This window comes from Pseudonaja textilis, chromosome 1 (assembly GCF_049901715.1).
Source record: "Pseudonaja textilis isolate UNSWEBS1 chromosome 1, rPseTex1.2, whole genome shotgun sequence".
Taxonomy (NCBI): Eukaryota; Metazoa; Chordata; class Lepidosauria; order Squamata; family Elapidae; genus Pseudonaja; species Pseudonaja textilis.
In genome coordinates, this window is record NC_141990.1 from 10514401 (window position 1) to 10541128 (window position 26728).

A 26728-nucleotide genomic window follows, 5' to 3' on the forward strand; every position below is an offset into this window, starting at 1 on the left:
TTGTGTCACTTGCATTGCGAACAACACAAGGTAGTGAGGGAAGAGGGGAAAGGGCGGAGGGGGATAACTTGCCCCAGTCGCCTGGCCTAGCCGCCAGGCTGCTTCTTCCTTCTGCTTTTGGCAGCACGCGAGGAAAGCAGCAAAAGTCTTTCTCTCCTCCAAGCTCCTCCAGAAATGAGTCTTTGGGACTCTGCAAGGCATCCTGCTCCCAGAGGCTGCGCTGGCTCGACAAGTCTCATAGAGACTAATTTCTGGCAGAGTTTGGGGGAGAGAAAGAAAGCCTTCTGCTACTTTCCTTGCATGAAGCCAAAAATCTCTCTCTCCCCCTGAGAACGGAGCTGGAGATGGTATCCTGAGATCCCAAATAAAGAATGATTGAGCGGTAGGAAAACGGGGTGGGGAATTTTCCTGCAGACTTTTTGGGGGATTTTCCCAGGGTCTCTGGTCCGTGGGATTTAAAATTATGAGTTTGGTGGTCCCTGAGGTCCAAAAGCTTGGCAACCCCTGATCTAACCAGTCCACAGCATGCCAGCAGCCAGTCTGCATAAACAAACGAAGCCCCATCTGTGGGATGCAGGCAGCACGCGAAACCGCACCCCCTCTGATCTGCAGAAAAACCTCCCTCCATGGAACCGGTTCCTGATGCCCCAAAGATTGGGGGCAGCTGATCTAAGGGGCATATGTTGTTGTTTTGAAAGAAATTTACTGCCCCGCCGCAGACATGGAGAATCCCTCAAACAAAATATGCGCTTGGGCAAAACAACTACCGGATAATGTCAAACCTTGTCCCTCACGGCCAATATTACAAACACTTGACGGGGCACTTTTGTGTACAAACATATTGGGAGTCCTCGACTTATGACCACAATCTGGACCAGAATTTTCATTGCTAAGCAAAGAGGTTATTAAGTGAGTTGTGCCCAATTTTTTTTTTTTTTGCCAAAAAAAGAAAAAGAAAGAATCCTTCCAGTTGTTAAGAGAATCATGTGATTGTTAAGTGAAAACAGCTTCCCCCATTTGACTTTGCTTGTTGGAAGGGGCCAGAAAAGTTGCAAATCGCGATCACACGACCCTGGGATTCTGCAGCCATTCTAAACACAGGATGGTTGACAAGCCCCTCAAATTTTGATCATGTGACCCATGGGGTATGCTCACAAATACGAAGACCATTTATAAGTCGCTTTTTTTCAGTGTCGCTACAAATTCAAACAGGTTGCTAAATGAATGGCTGTTGAGTCGAGGATTACCATTATGTCCACCATCTCTGGCTAACCCTTTCAGAGTACGAAGAAAACACCACCAAATGGCAAATCAAACGTCCCTGTTCAAAACGAAACCAAAACTGGGACTGCAAATCTCACCAATTCTCAGGGGTCTGGTTTAAGGAGGAAGAGAAAACTGTCTTACCGGCGAGCAATGTAGTAGAAGACAGGGTTGCCAGCTTTTGTCGTCCCAGCTTGGTAAAAAATGTTGAGGGTTTTCAAGGCTTTGAACTCTTCTTTCTCGTGTACCTGGTGCCTAAGGACACAAATATAGGCAGGAAAGCAGCAATTTATCCTGGTTGTGACCGTTATCAGACATTCCCTAAATTTTGTGGCTAGTGGATCTATTTGGAATTACAAGTCACTGAAGATCCCACAATATGGCACCCACGGCAAGCACAGCATAGCAGAGTTGGAAGGGACCTTAGAGGCCTTCTAGTCCAACTCCTTATTCAGGCGGGAAACCCTATAGCACTTCAGACAAAATGGCTGCCCAATCTCTTCTTCAAAACCCCCCAATGTTTGGAACACCCACAACTTCTGGAGACAAGTCGTTTCACTGATTAATTGTTCTCACTGTCGGGAAATATCTCCTTAATTCTAGGTTGCTTCTCTCGATTAGTTTTCCTCCTTCGTTTCTTGTCTTGCCCTCACAGATCAGAAGGCTTCTGCTAATGCTGCTTCTCGCCACTCTAGTTTTCCAAGATGCACCCTTCCTCTCCCTCCCCCGCCCCCCAAAATCCTGGTTGCAGCCCATTACCCTTTTCTGCTTTCTAAGAATTCTGCTAGGGCCTGATTCCCAAAGGATCCTTGGAATTAAAGATGCTTGCTGGCTTCCCACTTAATGGTTAAGAATCTAAATAAAATCACAATAGATTTTCAGTTTAATATAGCGTTCAAGGAGAGAAGAATAGGTTAATATGTTGAATCTATAAAAGACATTAATTGCATCCATTTATATCCATTTGCGTTATGGGAGCCTTGGCTGTTGAGAGTTCGAATTTAACATCTGGGAGGAAATACTTTGGGCATCCCTCAAGAGTTCACAACAGGCCAGCAAACATTTGGATTCATTTACCTTGTCATAAATTCTTCAAACTTGGAACTAGTGAGGTTTATACTGGACCACTGTGTGTCTGCCACCGGCTTGTGCTCAGGAGGACCCAGGTATGCAAGCAAAGTTGCCATCTTGTCAAATGGTCGCCTTCCAACAGCCTTATGGTCCCTAGAGGATGATCATAATTTAGGGATATAAGAAGCTTGAGGGATATAATGTTTTTCAAACTGCAAGTTGCTATAGACAACTTCATGTTAAAAAGGTAATCCTTGACTTGTAACAATATTTTTTTGGGTGGGATGGGGGTTGACACAATCGTATGTCTAGGACTACCTTATACGGTAAGTCATGGTTTCTCAGTCTTAGAATTTTTAAGTTGTGTGGATTTCAACTCCTAGAATTCCCCAACCAGCATGGAGTTCTGGGAGTTAAAGTCCACATATCTTAAAAGTTGCTAAGACTAAAAAACACAGCATGAAAAATGCTATTTATATAATTTAAAAAAACACTAAAAGCCTGCTTGTTCACTACACCTAAAGGCCACATCTTTTGTATTAAATGGCAACTCTTCCTTCTCCATTCCAAGATTTATTGATGTGTAGGAACAACTAAGTCCTATTCCATGTTACATTTTTATAGCAAATAAGCAAATGTTCTCCCTCCCAGTTTAAGATTCTCAAACCTCCCACAAGGTACAATCTACTCCATCTTATCTACACTTTGGGTCCACTCTATGCTCAATACTATTGGGTAATTAATTGAATTTGTTTGCCTCCCATCTTGTAAGGAAATGGCCCGGGGAGGCTTCCAGTTTAGCACTTTGTAAGTATATATATAATTATTTCTCAAGATGATATAGGGCATTTTAGTTGTACATATTCTTTTTTATTATTATTATTTTATTAATTTCAAAAATACATATTCATTTACATTTTAACAGTACTGTGTCACTGCAGGCTAATTCTGCTGACTTCTGGCTGCTTGCAGTTCGGCAATTCGAATCTCACCAGGCTCAAGGTTAACTCAGCCTTCCATCCTTCCGAGGTCAATAAAATGAGGGCCCAAACTGTTGGGGGCAAGCGGCTGATTCTGTAAACTGCTTAGAGAGGGCTGTAAGGCGCTTTTGAAGCAGTATAGAGGTCTAAGTGCTGTTGCTATTTCTCGGCCTTTTTACCCCTAGTCAGGTACTATTACCTGTTGCTGGAAAGGTACTGCCCGATCTTCTCTTGATTGTTCCACAGCAAACGATGTAGTGCAAGCACATTGCCATCACTGATGAAAGAGAGGCTGTGATTGACTGTATCACTAGCTGGACAATCTGAGGCAATGTCAAGGAAAAACCTATATGGAAAGAGAAGATATTGTGCCCTTTCTTATCAAAGCATCTGCAAAAAAATGCGGATATGGATGACGAGGACTCAAATTGGCTTCAGCATCAAGAACTTTCCAACAGAAGTTAATAAATGTGCACTAACAAATCTAACTTCTTTTTAACAGAACAACAGAGTTGGAAGGGACCTGGAAGATTTAGTCCATTCCTCTGCTCAAGCAGAGACCCTATACCATTTTTGAATCATGTAAAAGCACCTGTGTTAGACCAAAATATTCATCTATTAATCATTATCGTGTTTCCTAAAAAAAACAACAACACTACAGATATCTCCAGGAAGCACATAAGAAAGCTCTGAAGGTAAAGCTCTCCAACACAGTAGTTCTTTCCATGCATCTAATTTTAGGGCCACCTGGATATCCCATTGACCAATAGCACTGAGAAGAATTTTCCCTCTTCACCGATGTTTGAAATCTTCCTTTAAACCTATCACAGCTAAAGAATTCTGTAGACTAGATCGTCCACCTATCTTTTGGGTCTATTTATTATTATAATGGTTGGTTGCACTGTCAGCTAGATGTTTAGAGTGGATTTGGCATTTTTATTTGCCTATCGAGTCCTTCCCAAAGACCCTGGGAGAGGCAGGTATTATTTGATGGTATTAAAGGTATCCTCCTAAGATGGAAGCTGTTCCAAGTAAAGCTGTCCTTTGCTCTGGGCTGGTGGTGATTTTGTCAATCTCAGTTTGTATTCAAGTGGTGTATGCTGGGACTCATTACCTGCCTCTAGCCTATGCTCTCTAACTCTGGCTTGAAAAACTGGAGAGGCAAAACTTGCTTCAAAAAAAATCAAAACACTCTTACTGGCTTACCTTCTTGCAGCATCAAAGTTGCTTTTCACAAAGTCGTTAAAAGGCCGCATGTGCTCCTCCTTTGTAAACAAGACATGGTTAGCGATGCTCTGAAGTACCTGAGCAAAAGAGACCAACCGAGTGAGTGAGTCATGCAAACCACATTTGAAGAAGTTTCCTTCCTAGAATTACATGCCAAGTATTGTAGAAGATTTGTTCTAATCTAAGATATTTGGTAGTATGAATGTAATGTAATGTAATGCGTTGGCATGTAATGTAATGTGTTGGCTTACAGTGAAATTCCATCAAATGCCCATTTCCTCTAAAACAGGGGTCCCCAACCACCGGTCCGGGGACCGGGACCGGTCCGGGGAACAATTTCTACCGGGCCACCGGTTTGCTGGGCGCCGCCATCTTGTTTTGATGAAAAAGTGCTTCCGGTGAGCTTTTCTGGGTAGAAAGTGGCGTTTGGGTGCTGAAAGAATCCTCGCGCCTTAGTTTCATCGGGGGAACGGCTTCGAACAAAACTAAGGCGCAAGGATTCTTTCAGCACGCATGGCAAGGTGAGCCGAGCGACCATCCTGAAGCCGTCCCGAAGCCCATCGACACAGGTACAAAGGAGGAGTTGAAGGTGGCGGGGAGAAGCGGGGGACGACTGGCTGGACGGTCGCTCGGCTAGCCTTGCCATGCGTGCTGATGCCGGTACCGGGCCGCGGATGATTTTGTGATGCCGGTACCGGGCCGCGGCACAAAAAAGGTTGGGGACCACTGCTCTAAAACGTCTTCAGGCTAGGAATAAATTCACTAGTAGTTAAAAGCAGCCTTCCCCAATCTGATGCTTATCTCACGTACTGGACTCCCAGCATCACTTGTCAGCAGGGAAGACAACCAACTGCTTAAGGGAAAGTTCTACACAACGGAGTCTGCACTAGATTGGCGAAGGTTTGAGTATGCAGGCGGGTCTTAAAATTGGAGTGTTTTATTTGAGCAAAGAAGTATACTTCAGTGCATACCAGGGTTGTAAAGGTAATCCTCGGGTTATGACAGCAATTGGGACAAGGATTTCCATCCCTAAGCGAGGTGGTTGTAAAATATAATATCATTGGAATGGAACATTTTGTGATGGCAATCTCTGCAGTCCCTTTTGTCATTGTTAGGCAAGGACCTCATGTGACCGCAAGATGGGAAGAGGTACTGAAACTGCACCAAGGGCAAGCAAGCTAACAGACAAGAACTACAGGTGGGTGGGTACTGTGGGCAAGTCCTATAAAGTTCAAGCAGGAGCCGTGGTGGCACAGTGGTTATAATGCAGCATTGCAAGCTGACTCTGCCCAATGCCAGGAGTTTGTGCCTGGCTGGCTCAAGGTTGACTCAGCTTTATAACCTTCCATGGTTGGTAAAATGAGGACCCAGATTGTTGGGAGCAATATGCTGACTCTGTACACCGCTTAAGGAGTGCTGCTACAGTAGGTAGGCAGGTACTGCAGGCTGATGCTACGGAGGGTGTACAACTAGGTGGCATGGACAGGTACTATGGAGTATGAGATCCCCATGGCTCCTTGGGAGAAAAAGTGGTGGGAGGGACCACAAGGAACAATTAACAGTTTCCTACCAGCTTCCCCACTGACTTTGCTGATGAGAAGCCAACAGGGAAGGCTGTAAATGATGATCATGTGACCAAAGGATGTTGCGATGGCCAAAACTTCAAGGGCCAGTTGTAAGTCCCCATCGTTCAGTGCCATCATAACTTTGAATAGATACTTAGTTGACAGTCATAACCTGAAGACTACCTGCAATCCAAACCTCAAGCTTGTGGCAAACTATATTTGAATTTAATTTCTGTTGAATTAACTATTGTTTATATAACAATATATAACATAATCATTCCTATATTTAATAATTTTTCACCTCTGCTACCTATTACAATTACACTCTGTGTCAACGTTTGGAAGGGCTTCAAGAATCACATCCAAATCCTCAGAGCCACAAGCAGATTGCCATCTCTTGAGCTCTTTTAGCCCTTCCATAAAAACAAGATGCCCAGTTCCACCACCATCACTTCCCCGCTATTCCCTCCCATCCAGCATAAAAGAGACACTGCTTCTCACCTTTGACATTAACTTCAGACCCCTTTCGATTCTTGGTGGAGGCTTCTTATCCAATATACCAGCTTCATATGGGGACACAATAGCTGGATTAATGAATCTCAAGAACATGGCACTCCCAACCGCTCCAATGCTGTTCTGAGGAAACCGCTGGCTGACCACCTAAACAGCACAGGATGGAAATTAAGAAAGCCATCATTTAAATGTAGGATAAAAAGCTAGTTCAATAGAGGAGAACACTTGATCCATCTCTCCCTTACATGTCATTGTTTCAGAATGACACTAGACAAGTAACCAAATGGTTTCTATGTTAAGCAGGTTCCAGAGGCAAGAGCCAAATTGTTATAAGGAGGAAATGAAGAAAGAGTTATTGAAAATAGTATAGAGAAGGCATGATTTAACAACAGGGGTTACATTCACTTTCATACAGACAAACATCTTACTGTGAAGCCAGCGTGTGAGCAATTTATATCTCCTAAAATAAAACTAAAAAGATATTTCAAAATATACTAATTAGGAACAAAAGAGTTTACTCTATATTGAGCCCAACATTTAAAAAATTCTGATTTAAAAAAATCAATAATATAACCCAATTGATTCACTCATTCAGTTCATAACAATTAATGCACCAGAGAATGATTCTCATAGCAACAACTTTCCATAAAACATGAATGGAAATCATCCATTCATTTGAAAAATCATACATAACCTCTGTGGAAAAAAAATAGCCACACAAAATGGTACTCACTCGTGTAGGAGAATAACTGCATTTACTATACAGGCAAGAAAATATATCTGTCTGTCTGTCTGTCTGTCTCTCTCTCTCTCTCTCTCTCTCTCTCTCTCTCTCTCTCCCAATATTTGTAACTCACGATTAAAAAGAGGGGTCTTTGGTGCTCTCAGAACTTGGTTGTTGTTTTTTTGCAGACGTTTCATTACCAAACTAGGTAACATCATCAGCCATTTATGATGTTACTTAGTTTGGTAATGATACATCTGCAAGAAAACAACCAAGCTCAGAGAACACCAAGGACCCCCCATTAATTTATTAAACTTCTATGCCGCTAATACAGCGAGACTCTGAGTGGCTTTACTTTAGAGAAGGATGAGGAGGGAAGGGGAAAGGATCAGAACAAATATATTCAAACTATTTTCTTCTGCCCTGAACACTTTGGGTTTCAAAGAGCCATTCCAATCAAAGGTGATTTGGAAAGGCATCAATGTCCTTCAAGCTTAAGAACTTGCTACTCACTTAGGACAGGATTCTGGTTTCTGATCTTAGTTTCTAAGAGTCCCTGTAAGTAAGTAATCAGGATCAAAGCCTACCCCATCCCATTCCCATTAAAGGTCTTCGGATCTGCTACACATCCTAACAAGATTAAGAATTCTTATGCAAAAACAGACTTTATGCAGATTGGATAGCCCATGTTAGTTGCAATTTATGCAAAGAATGTAGAGTCCGCATTAGTTGCAATTTCAGCGCAGACAAAGAAGGTCCTGTAGACACATTACTATCTATCACTGCATTTCTTTCCATGCCCAAAGTCGAGGTGGCACGCTTTCTGTGTAATTTCCTATCCAAAGTCCGGCTGGACTGAGAATTCTTCAAATCTAATAAAAGTGTAGAACTGCTCTCCTAATTCAGAGAACAAATGAACTCAATAACTCAAACAGAATTCAAAACCCTTATCCAAAGTCTTGGGAATTTCAAATGGTGGGTGTGATGCTAGGGAACAGAGCTTTGTTTTGACAGAAAAGAATAAGGCCTAAAAATAGGGACTGGCATGTTTCGGCAAGGGGGAATCTCTAGGCCACGACCTGACAATTCATAAAGGGTTAGAGAAGATGACCCACACCGTAAAAATTGACCTAGAAGTCAAAAGGCAAATTGTGGACCTTATACAACCCAGAGAACATTTGGGCAAGCAAACAACATGGGCTAAATTGGCAACACACTTTTCCTACCTTGACTGACTGAACTGGGGCACAGGAAGAACCACAGGAAGAAAATGAATCAACAGACTCAGAATCCATGATACTAATGAGGACCTACCAGAAGTGGCATTGAGGAACCTCCTCCATGCAAAGAATCCAGATGGTCATGTGGTTGCGCCCCTTTCCACACTCCTCAAAAGCCAAACTCCTGTTGCATCTTCCATATCATCACTCATCTATGGAGATTCTCAGTCATCCAAGTCATGGTTGTTCCAAAGGTGCTTTTTCAAAAGGCAACTGGACTTTGATTTTCCTCGAAGATGTCTCATATCTCATCCAAGAAGCTTCTTCAGTTCAGAACCGAACTGAAGAAGCTCTGAACTGAACTGAAAAAGTTTCTCGGATGAGAAGTGAAACGTCTTCAAGGAAAAACAAACAAAATCCAGTTGGCTTTTGAAAAAGCATCTTTGTGACATATTCAAATCTCATCAGATACCAGACTTTTAAGAGAAAGAGAGAGAGAGAGAAATGGAGGAAGCTGACAATACTTTTATGAAGGGGTCTCCAATCTTGGCAACTTTAAGACCTGTGAACTTCAACTCCCACAATTCCTTCTGGAATTGAAGTCCACAATTCTTAAGGTTGCCAAGGTTGGGGACCCCTGCTCTTATAGATGATCTGGTCCACTCAGCTGCCATTGACCTACCCCTCAGAGAAGAAGGGAGACCCTTTTATTACTCAAAGAGAACGGCACATAATCAACAAATCTCCTTTGGTCAAAACTGCAAAAACAAGGCACTCTTAAACTATCAGACCATCTGCATATATTCAACGCATATGTAGTCAAATGTTTAATCTTATTTAGGCAGCAGAAGGAATACAAAATACATTTTTAAAATGGAGAAAACAATGTCATCATTTTGCTTAGCAACCTCTCTTTAAAAATCCAGGCAAAGCAAACCAGCCTCTCTGCAAAGACCCCAGGCCACTTCTCTTTGCTTGACCAAGGAAGGAAAGTTAGACAGTAAGTTCCACTCCATTTAGCAACCATATTCCCTACTCTACCTCCAAAATGATGCAGAAAAGAAACGAGTATAGGTGGCCCTCGACTTACAACTGTTCGTTTAGCAACTGTTCAAAGTTATGACAGCACTAAACAAAATGACAAGCAACTGGTCCTCGCACTTACTACAACAGTTGTAGCATCTCCATGGGCAAGTGAACAAAATTTGGCTCTTGACAACCAACATTTATAATGGTTGTGGCATCCCAGGGTCACATCACTGCCATCTGAGACTCTCCCACCGAGCTTCCAATAAGCAAAGTCAACAGAGGAAGCCAGATTCACTCAATGACTTCATGATTTATTTAACAACAGCAGCGATTCGCTTAACAACCGTGGCAAAAAAATCATAAAATCGGGCACGGCTGCCTTAACAATTACTTTGCTTAGCAATGAAAATTCTGGTCCCTGTGTGTTCTTAAGTCGAGGACTGACCATATTTGACAGTCATGCTTTGATTACTGCGGTGTTCTCCCTCACTCCTTTCCAGCTTTGAAAACTGGCTCCATTAGAAAAGATGAACATGCACTAACTGTGCAGCCACACAGCTCTCATCACAACAACGAGGTCCTCTTTATCTGACACACACTTCCAAATCAACATTCCCCTCCCCACATGCTGCTGCTCACATTTTGATAAGTTTTATAAAACCCCTGTGGTTTCCTGAGAGGCTTCTTCAATGCCATCAAGGGAAAATGAAAGGATACGGAGATCTCTTTAGGATAGGTGGAGGAGGGAGGGGCTTTCCTCTCCCCCCCACCCAGACCAGAGGTCTCCAAACTTGGCAACTTTAAGACTTGTGGACTTCAACTCCCAGAATTCCTCAGCCAGAATTCCTCAGGTTGGAGACCCTTGCATAAGAGTATTGTCAGCTCTGCTGGCTGAGGAATTCTGGGAGTTGAAGTCCACAAGTCTTAAAGTTGCCAAGTTTGGGGACCCCTGTCCTAGACAGTCCAACTAATACAAAGGCAACCGCACTCCTCGTCTTTCATTTCTGAGTTTTCCCTTAGTTTCTTAGCATGCAACTGTTGGCAAAGAGGGAAAGCTGTTGTGGAGCGGCAGAGATTTCCTTCCGAAGGGAAAAAGAAAAAGGCACATTCAGGTTTTTTTTTTTTTTAAACCAGCCATCACTTCAACGGAGTGTTAATTCAATTTAAAAGCGTCTTTAGTGCCAGAATTAGTAGAACGATTTGACAATGAGTGTCAAAGAAGGTTGGAAGGAAAGAGTTTTGGGAACAAAGAGCAAAAGCAGAAAGTGGGGAAGAGGATGTTTGTGTGCTTTGAAAGAAATGGCTTAATAAAACTTCTCCAAAACTTACTGCTTTTTTGTTTTCCTTTTTTTCTTTTACGGTAGCTTTATTCAGGAGAGAGTGGCAAGTTGCCTACAGAACAGAGATGAGCACAAACAAGTCACAGCACCAACCACATACAGCAAAAAGAAAAATGTTGTTCTGAACATGAAATCACACAATCAAATGTAACAGAATGAAACAAAAAAAAAAGTGAAGTGCGCACACTAGCGCTGGATGAAACTTCTATTCCGTGTTGGTGACCACCATCTAGTCACAAGTAGTAAGCAAGCAAATGTCGTTCCAATCATTTCTACTATTTCTGGCTAGGTTAAGTACAGTAGTTCAAAAAGAGCATTTGCTAATGAGGCACTTACAAGATCTGAATTGTTCTGAACACGTTCCAGCAAAAAATCAAATATATTCTTCCCAAAAAGCATTTCCAGCTTAACAGTGATCGGTGACATTTAATTCTGTCTCTTGTGGGTTTATCTACTTTTCCCAAACAGCAGTACCACGTACATTTATAGATTTCATTTTATAAACTCATGCTGAAGTGGTCTCCAAAGACAAATCTTAATAGAGGTAGTCCTCAATTTACAAGTTCATTTAGTGACCCTTCAAAGTTACAATGGCACTAAAAAGTGATTTATGACCATTTTTCACATTTACGACCACAGCAGCATCCTCATGATCACATGATCAAAAGTCCTGACGCTTGGCAACTGACTCATAATTATGAGGGCTGCAGTGTCCTGGGGTCATGTGATCCCCTTCTGTGACCATCTGACAAGCAAAGTCAACAGGGAAGCCAGATTCACCGAACAACCACATTCTTAAACTTAACAACTGCAGTGTTTCACTTAACAAATGTTGGGAAGAAAGGTTGTAAAATGGGGCAAAGTTCATTTAACAAATGTTTTGCTTAGCAACATAAATCTGGGGTTCAATTGTGGCCTTAAGTTGAGGACTATCTGTGAAGGTTAATGTCCCCAAATTGCAAAGGCTTGTGAAGGTGCTACTTCTCTTCTATCCATTTACAATGTTGCGCAACAGGCTTTGGCAAGCTATCTCAAATGGTGTGATGCCCAAGAGTTATGGTTCTGCAGTGTTTTTTACTGAAACATCCGCTGAGACAGCAGAATAAGCTCAGCTGAGTAATAAACAACAATAAAAAAGATGATTACCGAAGTCATTTTCCAACCAGTTACAAAACTGACTGTGAGCCCAAAGTATTTTCCAAACCTTGAGAGACATTATTTTAACCTTAATAAATAAGGCTGCTTCGGTGTATTTTTCATACCATTTCATACATACAGATTGTACGGTACAAAGCCAAAAAAAAATGAATGCAGATCCTATCATATCTTCAGATATTATGATCTTTATTCCAGCATTCAGACAAGGATTGGGAGATAGACTCATTACACACACCAAAAAAAATTCAACGATCAGTTGTATTTTTATTATTTGTAGCTCTATTCCCACACCCGTACACTCAGGTCATTGAATTTTGTAGATACTGAAACAGGGACTTCTATGGAAATGTTTTTGAAAACAAACTGGAAGTTGCAGTTGTACAAAATAACAAAAAATGTAATGCTGCTTAGGAAGCTCAACTTAAATCATCGGTACCGATCTTCAAAGCCCTCAGTTGGCTTAAGGCTGAGGAACACGCTCCTTGTAGGAAAGAATCTTGTTTTCAAGACATACAGAAGTCCTCCCTACCAAAAGGTCTGCCAAGAGGAACTACACCTATGTTTTCTCTGCCTATAGAATGCACCTCCTGGTTGACTTTAGAATTTACATTACTAATTTTAATGTGCACTTTTAAATTTAACATTCTGCTTCTGTTTTTAAATGCTGTTAATTGCTTTGAGCACTTGCTAGAGTCAAAAGCCTGTGCTGACTAAATAAGGAAAAATATCAGCTTCAAACTTCTGGCTTTGAGGATCACTCATTCCTTTCAACACACCTGTGTGTTCTCAAGAAGTATCCAGGTCAAAGAGCATTTGTTTATCAATTCATCCTCCACTGAGGACTCAAGGGTATTTCAAGAGTCTTTAGCACAAGGAGACAAGGAACAAGTCGACACCATACGAGCTGCTGGATTGTTGCGAACATCCATCAACTTTACCACGTGATTAAAAAAGAAAAGCTCTATAATAGGAACTGTTAAGGAGTTGTTTATGGTGATTCTCCGTCATGGTTGTCCCAAAGGTGCTTTTTCAAAAGGCAAGTGGACTTCGTTTTTCCTTGAAGACGTTTCATTTCGCTTCTCATCCAAGAAGCCTTTTCCATTTAGTTTTGTTAGAGTTAACACATTTCCTCTATTAATTAGCACAAATTACTTCCAATTAAGTTTCAGGACTGAGATTGCATTGGCTGCACTTGTTGACGACCTATGGCAAGACCAAGTTTAGGCCTTGAAATTTCTTGACTTACCAGCTATCCTTAATACCATTAATGATGATATCCTTTGGGGCTAGCTCAGGGAAGGAGGTGTGGGAAGCCTGGTATCGTGGTGGTTCTCATTCTTTTAGGGCAGTTCCAATCAGTATTGGAATGGGAGTGGAGAGATTTAACTCAAGCCCCTACTTTCTGGAATGCCGCAAAGTTCAATGTTTCTCTTAGTCAACATCTGTGTATGAAGGTGTTACACGAGGTCATCCAGCATCATGGGGTTGTGTATCTAGCTATGTACCCAGGTCCCTTGTCATCCAAAAGACATTGTCAAAGGGTAAAGTACAAAAAGGCCAGAATGCAGTACCGCAGGCTACTTCTCTCGAGGCTCAAGGTTAACTCAGCCTTCCATCCAAGGTTGGCAAAATGAGGACTCAGATTGTTGGGGGAAATATGCTGATTCTTAGAGAGGGCTGTAAAAGACTATGAAGCGGTATATAAGTCTAAATGCTCTTGCTAGCTACGTGTGAAGGTTAAATTACACTGATTTGTTGTTAAAAGCCTATGCGCAGGAACCTTCTCAACTGACCGCACCGGGTCAGAGTTAGACAACCATGTAGTGATTCTGATCTCTCTTTCCACCCTTTCCCCTGGATCTGCCAGTCCTTCTCCTACACAAAGTTCTGTTTCAGTATTTGGAGACTGTGGTGGAGGGAACAAGCTCGGGCTCCTTTGTTTTTCCAGACCTACAGACAGATATCTTGCCAAACTGAAGCAATTACAGATAGTCCTGGATTTACAACCTTTCATTTAGTGACTGTTGTAACGGTACTGAACAAAGTGACTTATGACTTTTCCACATGACTGTTGCAGCATCCCCATGGTCATGTGATCAAAATTCAGATTCCTATTTATGAAGGTTGCAGTATCCCAGGGCCATGTGATCACCTTGTGCAACCTTATGATAATCAAAACCAATTGGGGAGCCAGATTCACTTAACAACCATGTTACTAGCTTAAGAACTGCAGTGACTCACTTAACAGCTGTGGCAAGAAAGGTCATAAAATGGGGCAAAATTCACTTGACAACCATCTCTTTTAGTAACAGAAATCTGGGGTCCCGTTGTGGTTGAAAAGCGGAGGACTATCTCTATATCCAGGATGGATGGGGTAGAGGAAGGGAAAAAGAGAGATGACACAATTTATCATCCAAGTACTGCATATCATGTCTTGTTCTCTTCCTTTCAGTGCTGGGTTATTGTGCTCAGAAGAATCCTATAATACCATCCATGGCTGTGTGCCCTCTGAATGAAAGGCAGAGCCCACCTGTTTTAAGTCTCTGCTTCTGAACCACAAACATCATGCCCAGCTATGCAGAAAAGCTGTAGTCCAAGAAACCATGGATTTTTGTTTTTATATATGACAACAGCAGTGAGACTTTTGCACGCAGAGGTACAGAGGCCTACAAATTCCTACTAATGGAAGAATGGATGGTGAAATTAATGGAATGGACAAAATTGTTTCCTCTGATTGAAGAAAAGACCTTGTGTACCTTGGAAATCATTTTTGGAACTTTTTGCAAGACATGGAAAGAAAGTGTAATTTTGGGGATTTGATCAAAACTGGATCAAATGGAAACACTGTGTTTTATGGCTGATTTTCCATACAGCTTAATCTGTTACCAAAGAAAATTGGAAGTTATTCCTTTTCTATTGCCTTTTATCTACACTAATTTTGCTTTTTTTCTGAACTTTTCTAATTCCTATTTTTCAGTTTCTTTGTATTTTATCTTTTGTTGAAATGTAACGGTTTTTTTAAAATACTCTACTTAAGCCTATTATTAGGCCTTCCATTTTTCTGAGAGGGAAGCGTTTGTGAAGAGAAGTGTTCAATTATGCCATGTCCTACTTAGATGGGATAATCCCATTATCCTATGATCCCCCTGAGCATACTATTTCTGCTTCACACATATAAAACTTTTGGGAGGAACAAGCACAGAAGCTCCCGCATCCTATATAGGAGCTTTCGTTGTGCACAAAACATGTAGAACAATAAGGAGCCTTCTTGTTCCAAGCTGTAAACAGAACTTCATAGAACAACGTGCCATTTTTTGGTCCCAAATGGACCACTTTTTCCCAAAGCATGAGACAAAATGATGAAAGGAAGAATGTTTGTTCCATATCCAGAATACTGGAAATTTCCCTTCGGTACTTTGAACATTTTACATGCTTTAAACTTTAAAGTTCACCTCAGCACAAAGGTGACATTTGACACATCCAAAGTACAACCCAGGATCCATCCCACTTTGGTGATTCTAATAAAGCAGCTAGTTGACAACCGAATAAGGAATTTTCTTGCTGGAAAACAAAAATAAAAAAACCAACCAAGCATAACAAAAACTAGAGAAAAAATTACCACTGCTATTTCGAAATGCCAAAAAGGCTGTAAGACAAAACCACCATTGAATTTTAAATTGTCCCCCGCCCCTTTTTTACACAAATTTTGGGCCAAGGTAGGCAACTTGTTGACCAAAAAATTACATGTGCCCCCCCAAACAAAATCTCATTCCTGTGACACTGTCTAGCTTGACACTGGTTTGCCATTTTTCAACTGCATGTTTTTCTTTTAAAAAATGGCAGATATAAATTAGCTGCATTCCATCTCCAGTTTGAATTAACCTAATAATCTTGCCTTAAAGCACACAAACAAAAAAGGAACCAAATAGTTTGACCTCAAAGGGGCATGATGGCTCAGTGGTTAAAGATGCTGAGCTTATCAGCTGGAAAGTGACAGCTCGGGTTTGAGACCCGAGCGCCATGTGACTGAGTGAGCTTCTGTGACTCACCCCAGCTCCTGACAACCTAGCCGCTCAAAAGCATGCAAATGTGAGTAGATAAACAGGTACCACTTTGGTGGGAAGGTAACAGCATTCCGTGCACTTTTGGCATACAGCAATGTGGGCCAAATAACCACAGAAATGTCTTCGGAAAATGCTGGCTCCCTCAGCTAAGAAGCCGAGATAAATATCATCTCCTAGAGTCAGGCATGACTGGACAAAGGAAACCTTTACCTTTAGTTTGACTTCAAATGTCTACTGAATCTCTCATCCCAAACAGTCTCCAGGTACAGTATATAAAAGATTGCTAGTTCCCAGGAGTTTACATCCTGCTATTTATGTGCCAGCCATACCCCTCTCAATGCAAAAGGCTGGGTTCCAGGTGATTCTTCCTACACTTGGCTTCAAGGAATGAACGACTTCCCCACAGTTTTGGAACTCAAATATTCAGAAAAATAGTGAAAATTCTTTTTTTTTTAAATATATGGGAGATTGTGCAATGCCTGGAAGAAACACTGACCTGGAGAAAGGAAACCACTGTTGATATATGGCACACCCCAAAATCTGCACAAGTTCTTCTTGTTTTCTAAGCATCCTGGAAAATCTTAGGAAGTCTCACCCCTCTGCCTTCCAAAGGGGAGAGCAGGAAAGTCTGCTCTTATAGAAACATTTAGGAATTGGGCAAAGGTCCAGCCATTTTTTGAATACATCCAAAACCAGAGCATTATGAAGGGGAATCTTTGCTCCTTGAGGTTTGGGAACAGTGAGAACCACAGGGAAGGCTAAATGTTCTCCATCATCGGATTTGGCTCGAACGTCTCTCCCCAGGAAGCCATAAATTTGACTCATCAGGTCTTAAACATGACAGTCAGTATCTGAGAAGACGGAACACAGCCTACATTACTAACATTATAGTGTAGATCAAAACAAGAGGCAGATGATTGGTGGCATTCCACAGTGCTCAACAATTTCGATTAATGCTTTGGAGAATATTGAGGGAATTTTACATTTAATAATATCTGGGAAGTTCAGAAATAAGTGGCCACAGCCACAGGTGACTTATGCCTGAATTTAAAAAAAAAAGAAGCAAAAGAATGATGAGCAATGAATAAGCATTTCCTTGAGCCAGCTGCTTGTTCTCCAGGGAGTCATGGATAGGCGAATAGAAATGTTGCAGGATCCAATCTGGTTCAGTCACTGGGCTTAGAGGTTTTATCTTCCAATCTTTTGGACTCATGCTGGAGCCCATCCATAGGGAAATTCACCGCATAGAAAACAACCCAGAGCACACAGACACGTGCCCTGAGGATGGGCTCCAGCATGAATCCGAAAGCTCGGGAGACAAAATATCTGATCCCAGTGACTGACCTGGATCAGATCCTGCAGTCCTGGATAGGCTTCCTAAGTTTCACTGTCTCCTGTTTATTCTAAAAGTAACAGCACAGTGCTTTTAGTCTTTCTTTCCCCAGTTCCCAATGTAGCAACAGTGGAGGACAGTTTCATACCTGATAGAGACAGTGGCAGACACTCCGCAGCTGGGGTGGGAACTCGGTGGAAGAGTTGATGATGGCATGGAAGAACTTCTCGGTCATCTGAAGAAGGCTCCGCTGGTTACTATCGAGGCTTTCACTGGATTCCAACCTGTAAGACAAGCCTGTGATAGCTCTCCCAAGTTCCCTCGCTTCCGTTTAAAAAATGGGTCAGGTGTGTGGTTTCCGCAAGATTCACATTGCAACTATGGTTCTCTCCTGTTTAGGGCTACCAACAAAGAAGGAAGGCAGACTTCCCCAACTTGGAAATTCCCAAGTGAATTAGAGTAGAAATTAACAACAGAATTGCCATGCTGCTGAATTGTCTGGGAGTTGCCATTCCAACACGAGGTAGAAACTCTATCAGTGATGGCGAACATTTTGAGCTTGACATGTCAAAAATCCAGAAAATGCCTGCCTTGACTCTGCTGGTATGTCACACAGACACAGATATACACACCCCGGACATACAAGGCCACTTCAGACCCTCTGAAAGTCATGCAAGTCAGCTCTGCTCTCAGAAGGCCCCTGCAGCCTCCGAAAATCATGTAAAAATGCTCACGTGACTTTTGGAGGTTCCAGAGGACCCACAAGGACAAGGCCCTCTTGCAGGATTTCCAGGGGGTCCAGAGGCCACAGGTGTCAAAAGTTCACCATCACCAGTCTACATTCAAGATTCCAACTGTATCATCAATAATCAGTTGATTGAGTCTTCACCATTAGCTCTTCATAATCATCACTGCCTGCCTGCAACTATTTTCCCAGTGAATGGTAAAAGTTGGCTTTTGAACTTTATTACCATCTGCCTATGTCCAGGAGAAAAAAACACTGCAAATATTAAAACTGACTCCTAATTATATTGTATCTATGTAATGATATGCCTACATTTTTATTATTTATCTGCCTGATCAAATGTGGGTACCGCCCATCTCATTCTCAGCTATAAAACTGCTCTGAGAACCAGATGAAAAACAGAATGTGCATATAAGAAAAAAAAAAAGAATTGAGTTCTTAGCAAGAGTAATTTCATTTCAGTATCTCATCACCTGCTACACTCCAAAGTATACATATCTAAAGTTGGTAACAAAAAATTCAACAATGACGGTGAAGGAATGAGTGCATTCCCCACTGCTCCAAGAAAAAGGCTATTTTTCTCTGTTTCTACCCATCCCATCATAAATAGGAGAGGGAGGCTCCCGATGTTGATTAGAGAATGTAATCTAGATCAGCCTTTCTCAAACTTGCCACCTTTAAAATGTGTGGACTTCAACTCCCAGAATTCCAAGAGCAGGTGTCCACACATCTCAAAGTTGCCAAGGCCAAAAAACATTGATCCAGACCAGTGTTTCTCAATCTTGATGACTTTTAAGATGTATGGAGTTCAACTCTCGGAATACCCAGCCAGCCATGCTGGTTTAGGTATTCTGGGAGTTGAAGTCCACAAATCGTAAAGTTGTTATGGTTGATTGACAGACTTATCTCTTATTTTTCCCCACAACAATCCTACTGGTCGTTTTAAAAAACCCTCAAGTCCTGGCTCTTTTGCTGGTATTTTAAAAAATGTTGAGGAAAAAAAAATAGCCTTGAAAGAAAGCTCCTGTCTTGCCTTTTTTCAACAAAGATCCAGGGATAAGACCCTTACTATGCAAACTTCAAAACCAGGGAGAAAAAAAAAAGAGGAGGAAAAATAAGAAAAAGAGTAGAAACTTCGCCCCATCACAATTCCAAAATCAAACCTTGTAGGGTCCACTTCGAAGCTCACAGGCTGCCATTCTGGGGATGTAATTACAGTTCTTAATAAAGGCTCCAAAAGCTTCTGCAGATAGGTTGCACCATACACCTGCATGACAGAATTTACCCCATTCAAATTAGTTTCAGCCAAGGGGAGGGGAGTATACGTTTGTTCCCACCGTTAGCTTCTTACTGCCTGATCATTTTGTTTCTTTTCATACTTTTGTACATAACATCTGCTCGGAGTCAGCATGGTCGGCCACCTGCCTGAACCAACACCTCTTTTCGGGGTCAGGGATCTTTTCCCTATGCAAGTTTTCAATAAAGTACAGTTTTCCTATTGGCACACAAAGAAAAGAGGCTGATTGGGAGATCCAGCAAGCAGAGCTGAGAACAAAAAGGAAGGGGATATCCCGAAACACGAGGTCCACAGGCAATCCAAAATCTGAAACTGCTGCAGCAAAAAATATTGACCGCTGTCACTTAGACATTTAAAAAGTCAGCATGTCACCCTAAATTAGATTTTTAAAAGGTCTGCATGCATCCTTAATAACTGCTATCCTGGGAATTCTGTGGATTGGTGTAAAATCAGCATACAGAATCATTTTACTGTGATTTTATTCAGACAACAGCTACAACTTCAAACCTGCATCTTAAGAGGGAAGGCCAAATTTTTCTAAGTCCATCTGGTTTGGTGTGTCTTAACCTTTTGGCCCCAAATCTCTCTGCACCACAAACCAGATTCGAAGGTCAAATGTACCTTAAAGCAGAAAGTCATTATTTTGCTAGCCAGACTGTTTCCCCTGAAGAGCGTCTGCATGGAATCAGCCAGCTCCACTTCTTTAGAAAACATGTTCCAGAGCAGTTGGTAAAGCAAATGCCTTGAGTCAAAAAGGGTGACGAGAACACGAGCTAGTTCATCCTTCGGGGAAAAAGAAGAAGAAGAAAACAGAGAGAGTTTTAAATTAGTTCTTGATTTGTTGAATAAGCCACAGTTGGTTGGGTTTGTGCAGCACTCAAAACTACAAGCCAATACAGTTAACAAGACTGGACTTACAGTTACAATATACAGGCAGTCCTTGTTTAATGACCATTCACTTAGCAGTCATTTGAAGCTCCAATAGTCCTCCCCAAAGCTACTTATTACCTGTTTTTGAAGTTCTGATGGCCAGGCACACACACTCTGCAGTCAGAGGATTCCCATTTGGGGTGCTTGGCAACCAGCTTGCATTTATGGCCATTTGCAGTATCCTGCAGTCACCCAAAGGTCCTTTTTCAGAAGGTACCTGGACTTTCTTATTTTTTCTTTGAAGACGTTTCACTTCTCATTCAAGAAGCTTCTTCAGTTCTGAGCTAAAGAAGCTTCTTAGAGGAGAAGCGAAATGTCTTCAAAAAAACAAAAAAACCTTTGGGAGAACTATGACCTGGATGACTGAGAATCTCCATAGACATTTATTTTTCTTATATGTATCAGTGTATTCATAACTATGTTTTTACTTATACCTATTATTCTGCAAGCAATTGACAAAAATAAATAAATAAATAAAGCCATTCTGAGGTCACATGATCACGATTTTCAGCCTTTTTTTTGCATGCTTCCAGAATTTAATTCTGCTTTTTGGCAGAAAAAAGCTGTTGGGAAAATGGGTTCACTTGATGACTGAGATGTTTGCTTATCAACTGTGGAGTTCACTTAATAACCACCGCAAAAAAATAAAATAAAATCAGAGGCAGTTATGCAGTGAACCAACTAACAAATGTCACAAGTGACAAGTTACAGCCATAATTCCGGGGTCAATTACAGTTGTAAATCAACGACTACTCTAATGAAAAAGTGTGATGGATGGGAGGAGCCCGCGCCGTGGCGAGTACGGTTTGCAATCGAGCTCCTCGATTGCAGCCGATATCTCCGCTACCGGCCGGTCCAACGGACCTACGCTGTCCCGTAGGGGCAGCCACCCGTGAAAGAGCGTACCCTGAGGACTCGGGGATACATAAAATCCCTGGAGAGCCCGGGTGAAGCTCTTCTTGCCAGCAGCGGAGAGGCAGCCCCATGCTGCTGAAGCAGGGCGGCTCAGAAGAAGAGTTTGAGAAAGAGTTCGTCGGTTGGGTGAGAACTTTTTTTTTTTTTTATTTAATTTTTGAGTTTTGAAAGTTTACTCTGACTATTTGAAGAAACCTGTGTGATTTTTTTTTTTGACAAAACTGACTAAGCGGCGTTCTTTTAGGGAAACGTCAAAGAGAGAATCCATTTTTTTTTTTTTTTTCTTTGCTTCCGGACTTCATTGTTATTTATTGGATAACTGGACTGTTTTTTTTTTATATATTCATATGTTTTATTCTTCTTCTGGACTTTTTATTTTTGGGCTAGAGGCTCCTCTAGATTTTGTTTAGCTTTTGTGTATTCCACGTCGGCTTTCCCTTGTTTATCATGCTTTTCAGAGAGGAGGGGAAAGTGAGAACTAAGATACTTTGTAACACTGCCACCTAGAGGCTCGGAAATATTTTACTTGAACTGGAAAAAACAGACTCTTCTTCTCAAGGACATCCTCTGATAAGATAGAAGAAAGCACTCTGTGGAATATTATTACAGGTGTCTTTCTGGATATTTATGGCTTAGCTTTGAAGCTTGTGGGAAGAGAAGGGAGTTATAATTAGAGCCTTGGATAATTAAATAGAGTGCAGTGTATTGTTGCTTATTCTCTTTTTTTTAATTTTTTTTTGAGTTCTGCCAACCCCTCCACTAACATCAAGGTCTTTACTTTTAAGCTTGATTTATTTGCAAAGGAAGCCTCTGAATTTTTTTTTAAAATTTTATTTTGATTTAACTTGTTTTATTTTTTCTCTTGCCCATTTGGATTCTGTTTTTCTTTTTTTCTCCCTTTTTAATGTACATCAGTGGACTATTTCTTTTTTTTTTTCAACTGGAGGTTTCTTTTTTTCTGGCTGGACTAAGGTGTGGAATTTGAAGAAACTTATTTTTCTTGGTTTTTGTCTTTGTTTTGTTTTGTTTTCTCTTTTTCTTTTTCCCTTCTTCTTTTTTGGCTTTGTCTTGCTTATTATTATTATTGGGTTTTATTCTTACTTTTACTCCTTTTTTGGATTATTTTTTTCTTTTTTTTTTTTTTTTTTGGATTAAGGTCAGGAAGAATTTGAAGAATTTTTTTCTCTTCTTTTTTTTTTTTTCTCTCACTATTGGCTTTTTATTGTTGGCCTTCTTATCTTGGATTATAACTTCATATTTTTTTATCTTCTTTTTTTTTTTTTTTCTGGATTAAAATTTGAAAGAACTTGAAGAGTTGGAACCACTTAAAATGAGTAAAAAACTTATATCTTTGGGTGCCTCTATGTCTCGCCTGCCTCCCCACCATCTGGACAGCGGCATTCAATTCTCAGACATTGTTAAAGCAAGATAAAGAAAAAGAAAAGAACAGAAAAGAAGTATCCTTTCAGATGATTATGCAAGGAATTTCAAGATCTTAAGATAAAAATGGATACTATTGAACAAAGAACAGGTAGGATGGAACAGATGATGGTAAAATACGAGGAGAGACTTTAAAATGTTGAAGAGGGGGCAAGCGAAGAGAGGGAGAAGATTGGAAATATTGATAATAGATTAACAGTGATTGAACAAGAAAAAAGTGAGATGTTGAAGTGGGAGTTGGATAGATCAGAATTTTATCTCAGATTTCAAAATATAGAAGAAGAAAAAAGGACAAGATTTGGCTGCGATAATAGTAGGAATTTTAGGCGGAGGCGCTCGGGATAACAGAAGAGAAGATGATGGATGGAATAGATGAGATATACTCGAGTTTTACAAGATATGCGATGAGAAATAACCTACCAGAAGTTCATATTAGATTTATTAAAAAATCTATGAAGACACAAGTATTGCAAGTAGCAAGAGAGAAGCCACTGAAATACAAAGGTAAAGAAATTTTGGTTTAAAACAAATACCTAGAAGAGTGAGAGAGATGAGAAGAATATCGATTCCTGACTAAAGGTTATTGGAAAAAGGTGTCTTACAGATGGTTGATTCCAGAAGGATTGATGTTTGCAGTGGCAGGAACAGAGACACAGAATTGATTCAATCGAGAAAGCAGAACTGTTTTGTGCAGAGGTTCTGGGAGGGAGAGTAGGGAGGAGCAGGAAAGGAGGTCCCATCAATTGAATCCCAAGAGGAACAAATGGAGATCGGAAAAGAAGAAGGTGCAGTAGGTGGACAAGTGGATATTAAAGATCAACGTGAGGCAAGACCACGAGAGTGGTTAAATCTAAATATAAAACATAATTATGGAAGAGAAAAAATTGATTACAATGAATATAAATGGACTTAATTCAGCTGCTAAGAGAAGGAAGATTTTCCATAAATTAATGAAATTAAGTTTGACATAATTTGCTTACAAGTTCATATTAAAAAGCAACATGAACAATTGTTATTACAACCAAAATTAGGAAATTGTTTTTACCTCTTTGACACAATCCAAGAAAAGAGGGGTGGTTCTATATATTAAAGAGGCCATACCAGCAAAAATGATTTATATAGATGATGATGGGAGAATATTAATGGTAGAAATAATGGACAATAATAGAAAGATACTTTTGATTGCAATTTATGCTCCGAATGATAAACAGGAAGAATTTTATAGAAAATTACATACTAAGATTGCTGAATTTGATTATGCTAATACAATTATGATGGGAGACTTTAGCGGAATTGTGGATAATAAACTTGATTATATCGCAACAGCAGTAAAGCATAATAGAAAAACTCTTCCTAAATCCTTTTTAAAATGATAGATGAATTAACTTTAAAAGACATATGGAGAAAGAAATAATAAATCTAAGCAATTTACGTTCTATTCAAATAGGCATTTATCATGGTCCAGACTGGATATGATTTGGATTTCAACAGATTTAATGTCTAGTATTCAAGAAGTTAATATTGAAACAAGCACTTGGGCTGACCATAACCCATTGACAATTAAATGGAAGGGACAAAGGAAAAGATCGAGATGGACATTAAATAATACTATCTTAAAGGATAAGGAATGTATACAATGGATGGAGAAAGAATTGGCCTTCTTCTTTAAAGAGAATAGAAAAGAAGACACCTCAACACAGAATGTTTGGGACACAATGAAGGCCTATGTTAGAGGCTTGATGATAGACTATACAAGAAAAAGAATATTAGGAAAAAGGCAAACTCTTAAAGCCTTGGATGACGAATATAAGAGACTTGAAAAAGAATTACAGAAAATGCCACACAGAAAAGATGTCAAACTGAAACTGGATATAACCAAACATAAAATGGACTTAATAGAAAGAAGAATTGGCACAGAAAATTAGGAATGCTAAACAGAATTATTTTGAAGATGCAAATAAGCCAGGTAGTTGGCTAGCATACAAATTGAGAAAGGAGAAAGAGTCGAGGAAAATACTGCAGTTAATAGATGACCAAGGTAAAATTTGTTATGGCAGCAAGGAAAAAAAAAAGAAATTATTTATGATTTTTATAAGCATTTGTATAAGAAAGAAGACATTGATGAGGAGAAAGTTAAACAATACTTGCAGAATGTAAATTTACCTAAGATACCTAAAGAGATTGAAGAAATGCTAGAAAGCAATATAACAATGATGGAGTTAAGCCAAGCACTTAAGAAACAAAATAATGGAAAGGCACCAGGTCCAGATGGACTTCCTGTAGAATTTTATAAAACTTTTCAAGAATTACTTTGTATTCCACTGTTAGAAGTTATGAATGAAGTTATGGTAAAAAAGATAATTCCTAAAACATGGTCAGAAACATATTACACTTATTCCAAAAGGAGGCGGATCTACTTCAAATCAAGAATTACAGACCGATTTCTTTATTAAATGCAGACTATAAAATTTTTGCTTCAATATTAGCAGAAAGACTTAAAAAGTATTTGAATAACTTTATTCACCCAGATCAAAATGGGTTTCTGCCAAAGCGACAAATTAGAGATAATATGAGAGTAATTTTGGAGACACCTTGGAATATTATGAGGCGCACCCTGAAAAGCAAATGGCTTTGATATTTTTAGATGCTCAAAGGCATTTGATAATGTAAATTGGAGGTTTATGGTACTCCTAATGGAACAGATGGGCTTTGCTAGAAGATTTATTCAAGCAATAGAAGCAATTTACAATGAACAAACAGCTAAGGTAATGATGGAAGGAGAATATACAGATTCTATTAATATAAGAAAAGGTACAAGACAAGGTTGTCCTCTTTCGCCTTTGTTATTTGTATTGACTTTGGAAGTGTTGAATAGAAACATTAGAGAAGATAAAACTATAAAAGGAATGAAAATCAAAAGGAGGAATTCAAATTACAAGCTTTTGCAGATGACCTAGTCTTTATTTTGGAAGATCCTATAGAAACAGCCTCGAAGCTGTTGGAAAGATAGAGCCTATGGGGAGGTGGCAGGTCTGAAAATAAATAGAGATAAAACAAAGATCTTGTCAAAGAACATGTTGCTGAAACAAAGAGAAGAGCTGGCAGAACTGTTAAAAATCCAAGTTACAAACAAGGTTAAGTATCTGGGGATATATTTGACATCAAGATGTAGTACATTGAAGGAGAATAATTATATTAAACTTAAACAACAGATAGCTCAAGATTTGAAAAAATGGGAGAACTTACAATTGTCATTAATAGGAAGGATTTCAACAATTAAGATGAATATTTTACCCAGAGTCTTATTTTTCTTTCAAACAATACCAATTAGGCTTGGTAAAGAATATTTTGAGGATTTAAATAAAATTGTTTTGAAGTATATATGGCAAGGCAAGAAAGCAAGAATAAAGTTAAAGCTTTTTACAGGATGCTAGATTTAGAGGAGGGTTTGGTCTGCCTAATTGGGAGTTGTACTACCAAGCTGCAAATTTGACGTGGGTTAAAGAATGGATAACATTAAGGAAAACCAGATTGTTGACATTAGAAGGTCATGATTTGTTGTTGGGCTGGCATGCTTTTTTATGGTACAAGGGAACCAAAACACAGGGGTATTTTAGAAGACATTATATACGGGAGTCTCTGTGGTTAAATTGGGAGAAGATAAAAAAAACAGTGTTATTTGAAAATTCCAGTTTGGTTATAACGATAGAAGCGTTCTCTTATCCTATAATCTATAAAAGGAACAAACAGTTAACTATGAAATTATTAGATGAAAAGGGTGAACTTAAATCAATGCAAAAACTGGAAGAGCAAGGTATACAGATGAATTGGTTTTCATATTTGCAAATACATTCAAAGTATTATGAGGATTCCAAAGCAGAGGGATTTTATGATAAACAAACTGACTTGGATAA

At 40.0% G+C, this 26728-nt stretch overlaps 1 protein-coding gene across 2 annotated transcripts in view; it reads right to left on the bottom strand.

Moving 5' to 3' along the window:
- NF1 (neurofibromin 1) overlaps window positions 1-26728 on the bottom strand; it is a 207901-nt gene that overhangs the window by 118925 nt on the left and 62248 nt on the right. Inside the window, exons 28-36 of one of the 2 annotated variants that reach the window (XM_026710277.2) lie at window positions 20151-20312; window positions 19396-19499; window positions 17636-17771; window positions 10922-10984; window positions 6608-6766; window positions 4521-4618; window positions 3514-3660; window positions 2341-2487; window positions 1408-1518 (exon numbers count right to left, since the gene is read on the bottom strand). In XM_026710277.2, the coding sequence (XP_026566062.1) occupies window positions 1408-1518; window positions 2341-2487; window positions 3514-3660; window positions 4521-4618; window positions 6608-6766; window positions 10922-10984; window positions 17636-17771; window positions 19396-19499; window positions 20151-20312 (1127 nt within the window). The remainder of the gene's footprint in view (window positions 1-1407; window positions 1519-2340; window positions 2488-3513; window positions 3661-4520; window positions 4619-6607; window positions 6767-10921; window positions 10985-17635; window positions 17772-19395; window positions 19500-20150; window positions 20313-26728) is intronic. The other variant, XM_026710278.2, reaches the window with a different exon arrangement.